This window comes from Belonocnema kinseyi, chromosome 9 (assembly GCF_010883055.1).
Source record: "Belonocnema kinseyi isolate 2016_QV_RU_SX_M_011 chromosome 9, B_treatae_v1, whole genome shotgun sequence".
Taxonomy (NCBI): Eukaryota; Metazoa; Arthropoda; class Insecta; order Hymenoptera; family Cynipidae; genus Belonocnema; species Belonocnema kinseyi.
The window spans coordinates 93,548,831-93,559,755 of record NC_046665.1 but is presented as its reverse complement, the minus strand read 5'-3'; the positions used below and the strand labels follow the sequence as shown (position 1 = coordinate 93,559,755).

Genomic DNA, 10,925 nt, shown 5'->3' with positions numbered 1-10,925 from the left:
GTTCCTACCAAAATGCAGTACCTAAACGTACTTTATTGTACTCTAATACATTTCCCAAAGTTTCAGCCCGATATTTTATTTACAAAAAAAGTTCTGAGGTTCGAAAAAACATTCAGTGAACTGAAAAACTGTGGTCGGTAATATAGGTATTTAGCTGTGTCACATGCCCTTAAGAATAATGTCACATTTTTGGATAAAAATTGTGGTTGGAAATTAAACTATTGTACTATTTTTTTTTTCAATATAACCATTTCGTAGAAAATTTACTTTTTGTATAAAATCTATAATGAAAATTTAATCTTTTTGGCTGAAAATGCAACTATTTGGTATAGAATTCAACTGATTTGTTAAAAAGACATTTTTTTTTGATAAAAATTCGTCTTTTTGGATTGAAAATTCCATTTTTTTTCAATGAGCATAACAGAAAGTATTTTTTGGACCGAATATTTTATTCCAGAGGGAGTGTGAGGCCTGTGACTGATGAAAATAATTGATTAATCTGAAATAAAAATTGTTTCCAGTCGAAAAAAATGGTGACGTGTGCATATCGATCTTGCACGAGCCGGGAGATGATAAGTGGGGCTACGAAAAGGCTTCTGAGCGGTGGCTTCCAGTTCACACAGTTGAAACAATTCTTATAAGCGTGATTAGCATGCTCGCTGATCCAAATGATGAAAGTCCCGCCAATGTAGATGCCGCCGTAAGTTCTTGAAAACACTTTATTTTTTTTTTATTTAGACGATCGCGTACAAATTTAAACTGAGAACGCGAAAGTTTGGCTCCTTTTTTTGGAAAAAATGATTTATTTAAAAATTATAACGGGGTTTTTATATTTCAGGGAATTTCAAAGTTATTATTGATTATTAAACTTGTTATTCGGTTGAAAGTTTAAACCATTTTACTATTTTGTTTTTAAAAAATTGTTTAGCTGATAATTTAACTATCTTTTTGGAAAAAAAAAATGTTCTTATTTACATCTATTTTTTTAATTTTTATTATTTTACTTTTTTAGTTCAAAATTAATGGTATTTTGTTGAAAATTCGTTGTTTTTTTTTTCTTAAAGAAAATTCATCTGCTTGATTTTAAACTCGCCTTTTTGTCCAAAAATTAAATTACTTGGTTCAAAAAATGCTTTGTATTTGTAGAAATTTAATCTTCATAGTTGAAAATCAATTTTATTTGGTTAAAAAAACATTTTTTCACGTGAAAATTTATTCATTTTATTGTAGTTCGATTTTTTTTAAATTCAATTAGTTTGTGGATAATTCGTCTTTGTTCAAAAATTTTTTTTATTTTTTTTTAGCTCAAATTAATGTATTTTATGAAAATTCTCGTTTTTTTAAAAGAAAATTAATATTCTCGATTGAAAATTCGCTCTTTTTATAAGAAAATCCATATATTTGGTTTAAAAAATGCTTTTTTTTTTGTAGAAATTTAATCTTCATAGTTGAAAATTAATTTTATTTGATTGAAAATCAGATTTTTCGCCTGGAAATTGAACTAATTTATTAATTTCGTAAAAAAATATTTTTTTTCTTTCTTTTTTTTTTAGAAATTAAAAAAAAAGTTCTTAGTCGAAAATTTATTTTATTTGGTTTTTTTTATTTTATTATTCCTTGTTTTGTGGTATAAAATTAATATATTTTTGGAGTTGAAAATTTAACTATTTTGTTGAAAAAATTCGTGTGTGTGCGTGTGTGCGTGTGTGTATGTATTTTTTTAAACTTTATTCTTTTAATTTTTTAATTTAAAATTAATGGTATTTTGTTGAAAATTTGTTTTTTTTTCTTAAAGAAAATTCATCTTCTTGATTTTAAACTCACCTTTTTGTCCAAAAATTTAATTCCTTGGTTCAAAAACTGCTTTTTACTTGTAGAAATTTAATCTTCATAGTTGAAAAATTTTTTTTACGTGAAAATTAATTTTTTTACTTGAAAATTTTGATATTTCATTTAAAGTTAAAAACTTATCTTTTTTTGGTTGTAAATTCAATTAGTTTATTGAAAAATCGTCTTTTGGTTAAAAATGAATTTTTTAAACCTTAAAGTCATCTTTTTTAGTTCAAAATTAATGTATTTTATGAAAAATCGCCTTTTTTAAAAGAAAATTAATACTCTTGATTAACAATTCGCTCTTTTTATAAAAAAATCCATATATTTGGTTTAAAAAATGGTTTTTTTTTAAATTTAATATTCTTTGTTGAAAATTAATTTTATTTGATTGAAAATCAATTTTTTCACCTGAAAATTGAACTAAATCAATTATTTTGTAAAAAAAACTCTTATTTTTCTTTTTTTTAGACATTTAAAAGAACCTCTTAGTCAAAAGTTTATTTTATTTGGTTGAAAATCAATTTTTTCACTTGTAAAATTTTTTTTTAGGTTGAAAACAGATTTTATTTTTAGGTTGAAAACTGATTTTTTTTTTGTTGAAAGTTTAAACCCTTTTGTACTGAAAATTTTACTATTTTTTTTTTAAATTCGTTAGCTGAAAGTTTAATTATTCCTTGTTTTGTGGTAGAATATTAATATATTTCTTGAATTGAAAATGTAACTATTTTTTTGAAAAAATATTTATATGTTTTTTAAAACTTAATTCTTATAACTGAAGATATAGGTATTCTATTTTTGGTTGTAAATTTTTTAGTTCAAAATTAATGGTATTTTATTGAAAATTCGCTTTTTTGTTAAAGAAAATTTATTTTCTTGATTTAAAATTCGTCTTTTTGCTCAAAAATTCAATTATTTGGTTCAAGAAATGGTGTTTTTTTTTGTAGAAATGTAATCTTCATTGTTGAAAATCAATTTTCTTTGCCTGAAAATTTATTTTTTGTTTAAATATTCAATTCCTTTTTTGAAAATTCGTCTTGGTTGAACATAAATTTAAAAAAAATTTTTTTAGCTCAAAATTAATGTATTATATTAAAAATTCGTTTTTTTAAAGAAATTAAAATAATTCATGTATTTTATTAAAAAATCTGGTTTTTATTTTGGTAAACATTTTTTTTGAAGCTTCTTAGTTGAAAATCAATTTTTCTACCTGAAAATTTAAATTTTTTATTTAAAATTGAAAACTTGTCTTTTTTTGGTGGAAAATTAATTTATTTTGTTAAAAAATCCTTTTCAGATTAAAAACTAATTTTTAAATCTTAAATTCATGTTTTTTAGTTCAAAGTTAATGAATTTTATTGAAAATTCGTCTTTTTCTTTTTTTTAAGAAAATTAACCTTCTTGGCTGAAAATTCGCCCTTTTGATAAAAAAATTCATATATTTGGTCTTAAAAATGCATTCTTATTGGATAAATATTCTTGATTTGAAATTGAATTTATTCATTTATTTTCGTTAAAGTTTAAAAAATCATCTTTTTTTGGTTGAAAATTCAATTTGTTTGTTGAAAAATTGCCTTTGGTTAAAAATTAATTTTTTAACCTTAAATTTATCTTTTTAAGATTAAAATTAATGTATTTTATGGAAAATTCATATTTTTTTAAAAGAAAATTATTCTTCTTGATTAGAAATTCGTATTTTTGCTCAAAATTTCAATTATTTGGTTTAAAAAAATGTTGTTTTTTTGTAGAAGTTTAAACTTCATAGTTGACAATTAATTTTATTTTTCTAAAAATCAATTCTTTTTTTACCTGAAAATTTAAATATTTTATTTAAATTTGAAAACTTCTCTTTTTTGGTTGAAAATTTATTAATTCATTCAGAAAATTCGTCGTTTTTTTTGCTTAAAGAAAATTCATCTTCTTGATTTAAAATTCTTCTTTTTGCTCGAAAATTCAATAATTTGGTTAAATAAATTATTTATTATTTGATTAGAAAAATTGTAATTAAAATTAATTCTATTTGGTTGAAAATTCAATTAGTTTATTGAAAAATCATCTTTTGGTTACAAATTAATTTTTTAAACCTTAACTTCATCTTTTTGAGATAAAAATTAATATATTTTGTTGAAAATTTGTCTTTTTTGACAGAAAATTAATCTTCTTGCTTAAAAATTCGTATTTTAGTTGAAAATGTATCTTTGTCTAATATTCATTCAATTAATCTTCTTAATTAAAAATTCTTCTTTGTTAAAAATTAATTTTTCAGTCTAAAATTCATCTGTTTTTACTTAGAATTTATGTATTTAATCTTTTTGATTTGAAAGTTTATTTCTTTGCTTGAAAACTTAAATATTTTGTTAAAATTCATTTTTTTTTAACATTTCTTATTTACTTAAAATTTCATTTATTTGATTGAAATTTCGTATTTTTCGGTAAAAATTAATCTTGATTTGTTAAAAATGCATCTTTTCAGTTGACAATTCCATTATATTTGGTTGAAAACAAAAATTTTTAGAAAGTTTATATTTTTGGGTGAAAATTTTTATTATTTTATTAAATATAGTTTTTTTTAATTCTTCTCTTGAACTGAAAATTTTATCATTCCATGTTTTGTGGTAAAATATTCATCTTTTTGGTGAAAAAATAACCACGTTGCTTGAAAATTTAATTATTTTGTTCACTCTTTTTTTAAACGTAATTTTTTTAATTGACAATATAGGGATTCCATTTTTTATTATAAATTTATCTTTTTTACTTGAAAATAAATGTTTTGGTTCGAAAATTTAACTATTTCGTTGAAAATTAGTTGTGGTTGTAGATTTGTCATTTTAGTTTAAAATATATCTTTTTGTTTAAAAATTAATTCTTCGTTCAAAAATTATAACTATTTTGTTAAAAATTCTATGTTTTTGATTCAAAAAATTGTAATCTGGGAAAAAATCGGGCATTTTTTCTATTAAAACTATTGAAGAAGGTGTTTTTATTTTGCATGATTTTGCAAAATATTCGGAAAAACTTGAGTCAGTTTCACAGATATTTAGAACTTTTAGAAGTTTGAAAGAAAGAAGTAAATATTTGAATAAATTTCGGAAATATTTTCAGGTTTTAAAATATGTTTTAAATTCCTAAATTTATTCTTAAAATTTTGAAAAATAACTTTAAAAACTTTTAATTGCTTTTAAAATCTTGCACATTTTTAGAAAGATAATTTTTAATTTTTACAATGAATTTCAATGTAACATTTTCAATTTTTAAATTCTCTTTTAAAACGCATGTCTCAAAATAAACAATCATGACAAAATTTGTAAACATCTTTTTCAATTATTCCAATTTTTTTTTAATTCTGCAAAGAAAAAAACAAATTCAGTATCTTTGTGGACAAATTTTGAAATTCTAAAGAAATTGTCTGAAATCTGTTGAAATATATATAATATTTCATATTTGAAGGAAAAAATGTTTTTATATAAAATAAAAAATATATGCATTTAACAAAAAAAAAAGAAGAATTTTCAACAAAATTTTTGAATTAAAACAGATTAATTTTCAACCAAACAATTCCATTTTTAACAAACAAAAAAAACGAATTTTTGAGCCAAAAATAAGAATTTTCTATAAAAATGTTTAATTTTTAATAAAAAAGATACTTTTAACCAAAGTATGTCAAATTTCGACTGAAAGACATGAATGTCAAACAAAAAAGTTGAACTTTATACCAAAACAAAAATTTGTCTTTCAAGAATAATAAAAAGAAATTTCTATCAAATTGTTCAATTTTCAATTAAAAAAGAGAGCTTTGAAGAAAGCAGTTAATTTAAAATAAATGACAGTTGCATTTTTTTTACCAAAAAAGAATAATTTTCAACAAAATGCATACACTTTTAACCAATATGTTTAATTTCCCACCAAATTGTTGAATTTTTTAGCTGCAAATATGAATTTTTTAAACAAAAGATGAAATTTCAATAAAATTGTTCAATTTTCAAGCTAAAAATATGATTTTTCATCAATTTTCTAGCCAAAAATATGAATTTCGAACTAAGGTTTTATGAATAGTTAAATAAATAAATTAACTTTTTAGAAAGTAGTTAATTTAAAATAATTAAAAGTTAAATTTGACCAGCAAAAACTATTTTTTGTTCAAATAATTACATTTTTAACTAAAAGAAATTTATTTTTTCTAACAAAAAAATTATTTTGCACAAAATTCGTCAGTTTTAACAAAACAGATATATTTTCTGCTAAATCGTTTCATTTTTTCAATTGAAAATACGATATTTGTACAAAACAGTTGAATTTGCAACCAAAAAAAATTTTCTAATCAAGAAAGAAAACAATTATTAAGCCAAAAAGACGGATTTTCAAAAAAAAATAATTAAATTTTGAACCAAATAATAAAATTTGACCAGAAAATATAAATTATTAACTGAAAATATTGATAATTTATTCACCATTTTACACTATTTTTTGCCTCTAAAGTGAGTTAAAAAAAACCCTGTTAAAAATTAATTCCTCTATCAGAAAATTTAAATGTCCATTTTTTGCTGCAATTCTTTTTTTTAGTTCAAAAATCAACAATTTAGATGAAGATTTGACTTTTTTCATTGAAAATTCAACTATTTCTTAAAAAATTCACATATTTGGTTAAAAATCGATTTTTTCGAAAATTTTCTTTTTCTTGGCAAGTTAATTTTCTCGTTTAAAAATTCTTGATCATTTCACTTCAAAATTCATCTTTTAGGTTGGAAATAAAATTAATCAGTTAAAAGTTAAACTCTTTTGTTTGAAATTAATTTCTTCAGTTGGAAATTTATCATTTTAATTAAAAATTAATTTATCTGGTAGAAATATGAGCTATTTGATAAAAAAAAAAAAACATTGGTTTTTTTCTTTGGATGAAAAGGATTTTTTTGCGAAAATTTAATTATTTTGTTTGAAAATTTCTTTTCTCTTTTGTTGAAAATTGTTATGTAAATATTATTCGAATTGAATATTACATAACTCTAGATAAAAATTCATTTTTCTGGTTTAAAATTCAACTATTCGGTTTAAAAAATTACAATTTTAGTTACAGATTCATCACTTTGTTCGAAAGTGTAACTTTTTTCTAAAAAGTTTTTTTTTCTTTAAAGTTGTTTTTTCTTTAAAGTTGTTTTTTTTTAGGAAAGTAATTTTTTAAACTGGAAATTTAACTTATTCCAATTGAAGATTCCATAATTTTAGATAAAAATTGATGTTTTTGGTTAAATATTCATTTTTGACTAAACATTTAATTATTCAATTTTTGTTTGGAATTGATTAAAAAATGATCTTATTCAGTTGAAAGTTCTATTTTTTCGTAGAGAAATGAATTTAAAAAAAAAATTTTTTTTGATTGAAAATTCAAATCGTTTGTCAAAAATTTAATTGTTCTAATTAAAAATTCATAATTTTAGTTTAAAAATTCATCTTTCTGGTTTAAAATTAAACTATTCCAGTTGAAAATTTACAATTTTAGTAGAAAATTCACCATTTTGTTTGAAAATCTAACTATTTTCTTGAAAGTTTTTTTTTTTTCAAGGAAACTAATTTTTCTTAACTGAAAATTTAACTTACTCCAATTAAATATTCCATAATTTTAGATTAAAATTAATCTCTTTGGTTTAACATTAATTTATTGACTAAAAATTAATGTATTGAATGTTTGTTTGAAAAATTCTCTTTTTTAGTTAAAAATTCATCTTATTTGGTCAAAATTTATCATCTTGATTATAAATTCAACGGGTATGTAAAAAAAAGTCATTGTCCTAATTAAGAATTCATAATTTTAGTTGGAAATTCATCTTTCTGGCTTAAAATTATGGTTTAAATGAAACTGTTCCAGTTAAAAATTTACAATTTTGGTTGAAAATTCATCACTTTTTTTTAAATGTAACTAATTTTTGAAAATTTAGTTCTTTTTTTTGTGTAGAAAGTTTTTTTTTAAGAAAGTAATTTTTTTAACTGGATATTTAACTTATTCCAATTCAATATTCCATATTCTTAGTTGTAAATTGATCTGTTTAGTTGAAAATTAGTTTTTTTAACTTAAAATTTAATTATTTATGTTTTGGCTGAGAATTTATCTTTTTTAGTGAAAATTGATTTTTTGTTGTTGAAAATTCAACGGTTTCACTTAAAGATACATAATTTTAGTTGAAAATGGAAATATTTTCTTGAAAATCCCTATCTTTTTTGTTACTAATTTTTTCGTCTACTAAAAGTTTAACTATTATATTTTTTTGTTGAAAATTTATATTTTGTACTAGAAAAATTAAGAATTTGTTTCTAAATTCACTTTTTTTCTAGTTCAAAATTCAACGATTTGTATGAATATTTTTCCTTTCTTAATTATCTAGTTTGTTGAAAATCCAAATATTGTGTTAAAAATAAATTTTTTTGGTTAAAAAATTATCTTTTTCTTGCATTTTCATGTTATTATTTCAAATTCTTCTCTGATGTTAAAAATTCAAGTAGTCCAGTTAAATATTTATTATTTTTTATTTATTATTTTATCTATTTTCTTATTTATTCACATTTTTGTGGAAAAATGCTCTTTTTTAGTTGAAAATTCATCTTTCTGGTTTAAAATTCAACGATTCCAGCTGAAAATTCATAACTTTGTTTGAAAATATAACTTTTTTTTTTAATTAGTTTTATCATTTGTATTGAATATTTTTTCTTTTGGGGCATGTAATTTTTTTAATTTAAATTTGAATTATTTAAGTTTTTTTTGTTATTTTCAGTAAAAATTAATTTTGTTGTCTTGAAAATTCATCATTTTAGTTGAAAATTGATTTCTCTTTTGGTTAAAAATTATTTTGTTTTTTAAACTGTGAATGTAAATCAATTCCAGGTGAATATTCCATAATTTTAGCTAAAAATTCATCTCTTTGGTTGAAAATTAGTTGTTTTTTTTTTTTTTTTTAACTGAAAATTTAATTATTTATTTTTTGGTTGAAAATTGATCTTTTTGAGCGAAAATTGATTTTGTTGTTGAAAATTGAACTATTTTCTTGAAAATCCGTTTCTTTTTTGGTTTAACATTAATTTTTGAATTTAAAAGTTTTAACTTTTTTTTGTTAAGCATTAATATGTTTTAGTCGAACAATGCGCAATTCGAAAATCTTTGATTTAAAAACTTTTTAATTTAAAGAATTTGAAATAGGAGTCTTGAAGACTTGAACCATTACAAAATTAAAAGCGCTTGAAGTTAAAATTTCGAAAATCTTTTAAACTTTTAGCTTTACAATTTTTATTATTCTATTTTTAAAAATGTTTAATTTGTAAGCGAAATTGTTGAATTTTTATGTATAAATAATAATTGAACACTTATTATTTTTAGAAAAAAATATGAGTAATCTTAAGAGATATTTAGAAGTTTTGAAAAGATTCAAAATTAATTAAAAAATTAATCTTTAAAATCGTCCAGGGTCTTTTTTGACAATTTTGGAAATCTCTTTACATCTTTTTAAATCTTGTGTTAAAATAATTTTGCAAAATGAAAAACTATTTTTTATTTTCCTATGAATATTAAGAAAATGTTTTTATTCTTTTTTTATCATTAAGAAGCTTAAATTTTTTGTTTGTAAGCTCTATATTAATTTTCATTATTTTTTTAAACTTCTAAATATCTCTTGAAATTACTCTTATTTTTTCTACAAGTTGTAGGGAAAATTTAATTAATATTAAAAGTTATTTAGAAGTTCGGAAAAAATTTTCAAAAATAATTTCAAATTGGAAATAATTTAAAAGAACTTTTTAGTTAAAAAAAAAATTATATTCCTAAATTTATAATGTTTCTGTAACCTAAAATAACTTAATATAATTTTTTTATTTTTGTAAGTTCTTTGATGGATTCTTTAATTCAGAAATAAAAACTATTTAATTTCAATTTCGAAAGTTTAAAATTCAAGAATTCCATTTTGGGTTCTTTAATTTGTAGTTTATTTTTTATTATTTCCAGTGGAAAAATTTTCAGCTTTAAAGTTCGAATTTTTAAATTTTATTGGCTGTGAAAAATGTTTGCGAACCCGGAAATAACCGGGATTTTTTTTTTAAATTTATTTTCGCAGTTTAATTTGCATTTAATTTAATTTTTAAAATTTCATCGGCCTTGATTAAAACGGGCGGCCTGATTTTGTTTTCCCTGAAAATTGCAGAAAGAGTGGAGAGAGAGTTATACGGAGTTCAAACGGAAGGTGGCAAGGTGTGTCCGAAAAAGCCAAGAGGAATGTTTGTAGGGGGAATAAGTAATATTCAAACGGAAAGACTTGTTTAATTCTGGTAAGTTTTTTCAAAGACTTCGCAAATTTTTCGAACAAAATTTTAGTACAATCACAAGTTTTCAAAAATAAATAAATGAATAAAACATGCAGTTGAAAGAGCATCGGTTCCTTTTTTCTTTCTTTTTTTTTTGCGCGTGAAAAGGTGAACTGCGTCCGTTCTTTGGCTTTTGCGTAGACTTTTTTATACTCAGGCGAATTTTGATGGATATAGGGAAGCCGTAAAGCACTGTTCGAAAGAAAAAGAAGTTCAGCATAAAGCTAACCGACAAGCAGTGCCCAATGAATACGCCTATCCCGTCCTTACGCAGAGAGGGAGAGAAAGAGTCGATCTCTTGCGATTCCGTCGAGTGTCCATGGATCTCCGCCACCTTTGTACAATTTTCACTGCCTGCGAACGGAGCAGAATTTTTTTTTGCAACCGGAGCAGAAATTTTTGCAACCGAAGCAGAAATATTTTTGCAACCGGAGCAGAAATATTTTTGCAATCAGAGCAGAACTTTTGCAACCGGAGCAGAAATATGCGTCAGGAGCAGAAAATACACACGCAGCTCACCTTTTACATGATAAACAGCTAAAGCTAATTTACGACTATACATAATATTAGAAGAGGAAATCATCTGTACGATTGCTACTTTAATATTGTTAGTTACTGTAAACTTAACATTTCCCCCATCCCGTTCCTACCATCGAACCCTCCCCTTCTGATGTCCCTTTTATTTAAAATACTGCCTTTATGTTTATTACTCAATAGTTCCTTAGTGTCGTTTTCGTATTTTCTTACTTTCGTATATA

The 10,925-nt window shown here is 22.1% G+C and overlaps 1 protein-coding gene across 2 annotated transcripts in view; it reads left to right on the top strand.

Annotated features, from left to right (window-relative positions):
• LOC117179495 (ubiquitin-conjugating enzyme E2 G1) overlaps window positions 1–10,925 on the top strand; it is a 26,207-nt gene that overhangs the window by 13,556 nt on the left and 1,726 nt on the right. Inside the window, exons 4-6 of one of the 2 annotated variants that reach the window (XM_033371360.1) lie at window positions 522–700; window positions 10,008–10,131; window positions 10,345–10,577. In XM_033371360.1, the coding sequence (XP_033227251.1) occupies window positions 522–700; window positions 10,008–10,088 (260 nt within the window). In that variant the 3' untranslated portion in view covers window positions 10,089–10,131; window positions 10,345–10,577. Of the gene's footprint in view, window positions 1–521; window positions 701–10,007; window positions 10,132–10,344; window positions 10,578–10,925 lie in introns of those variants that run through there. The other variant, XM_033371361.1, reaches the window with a different exon arrangement.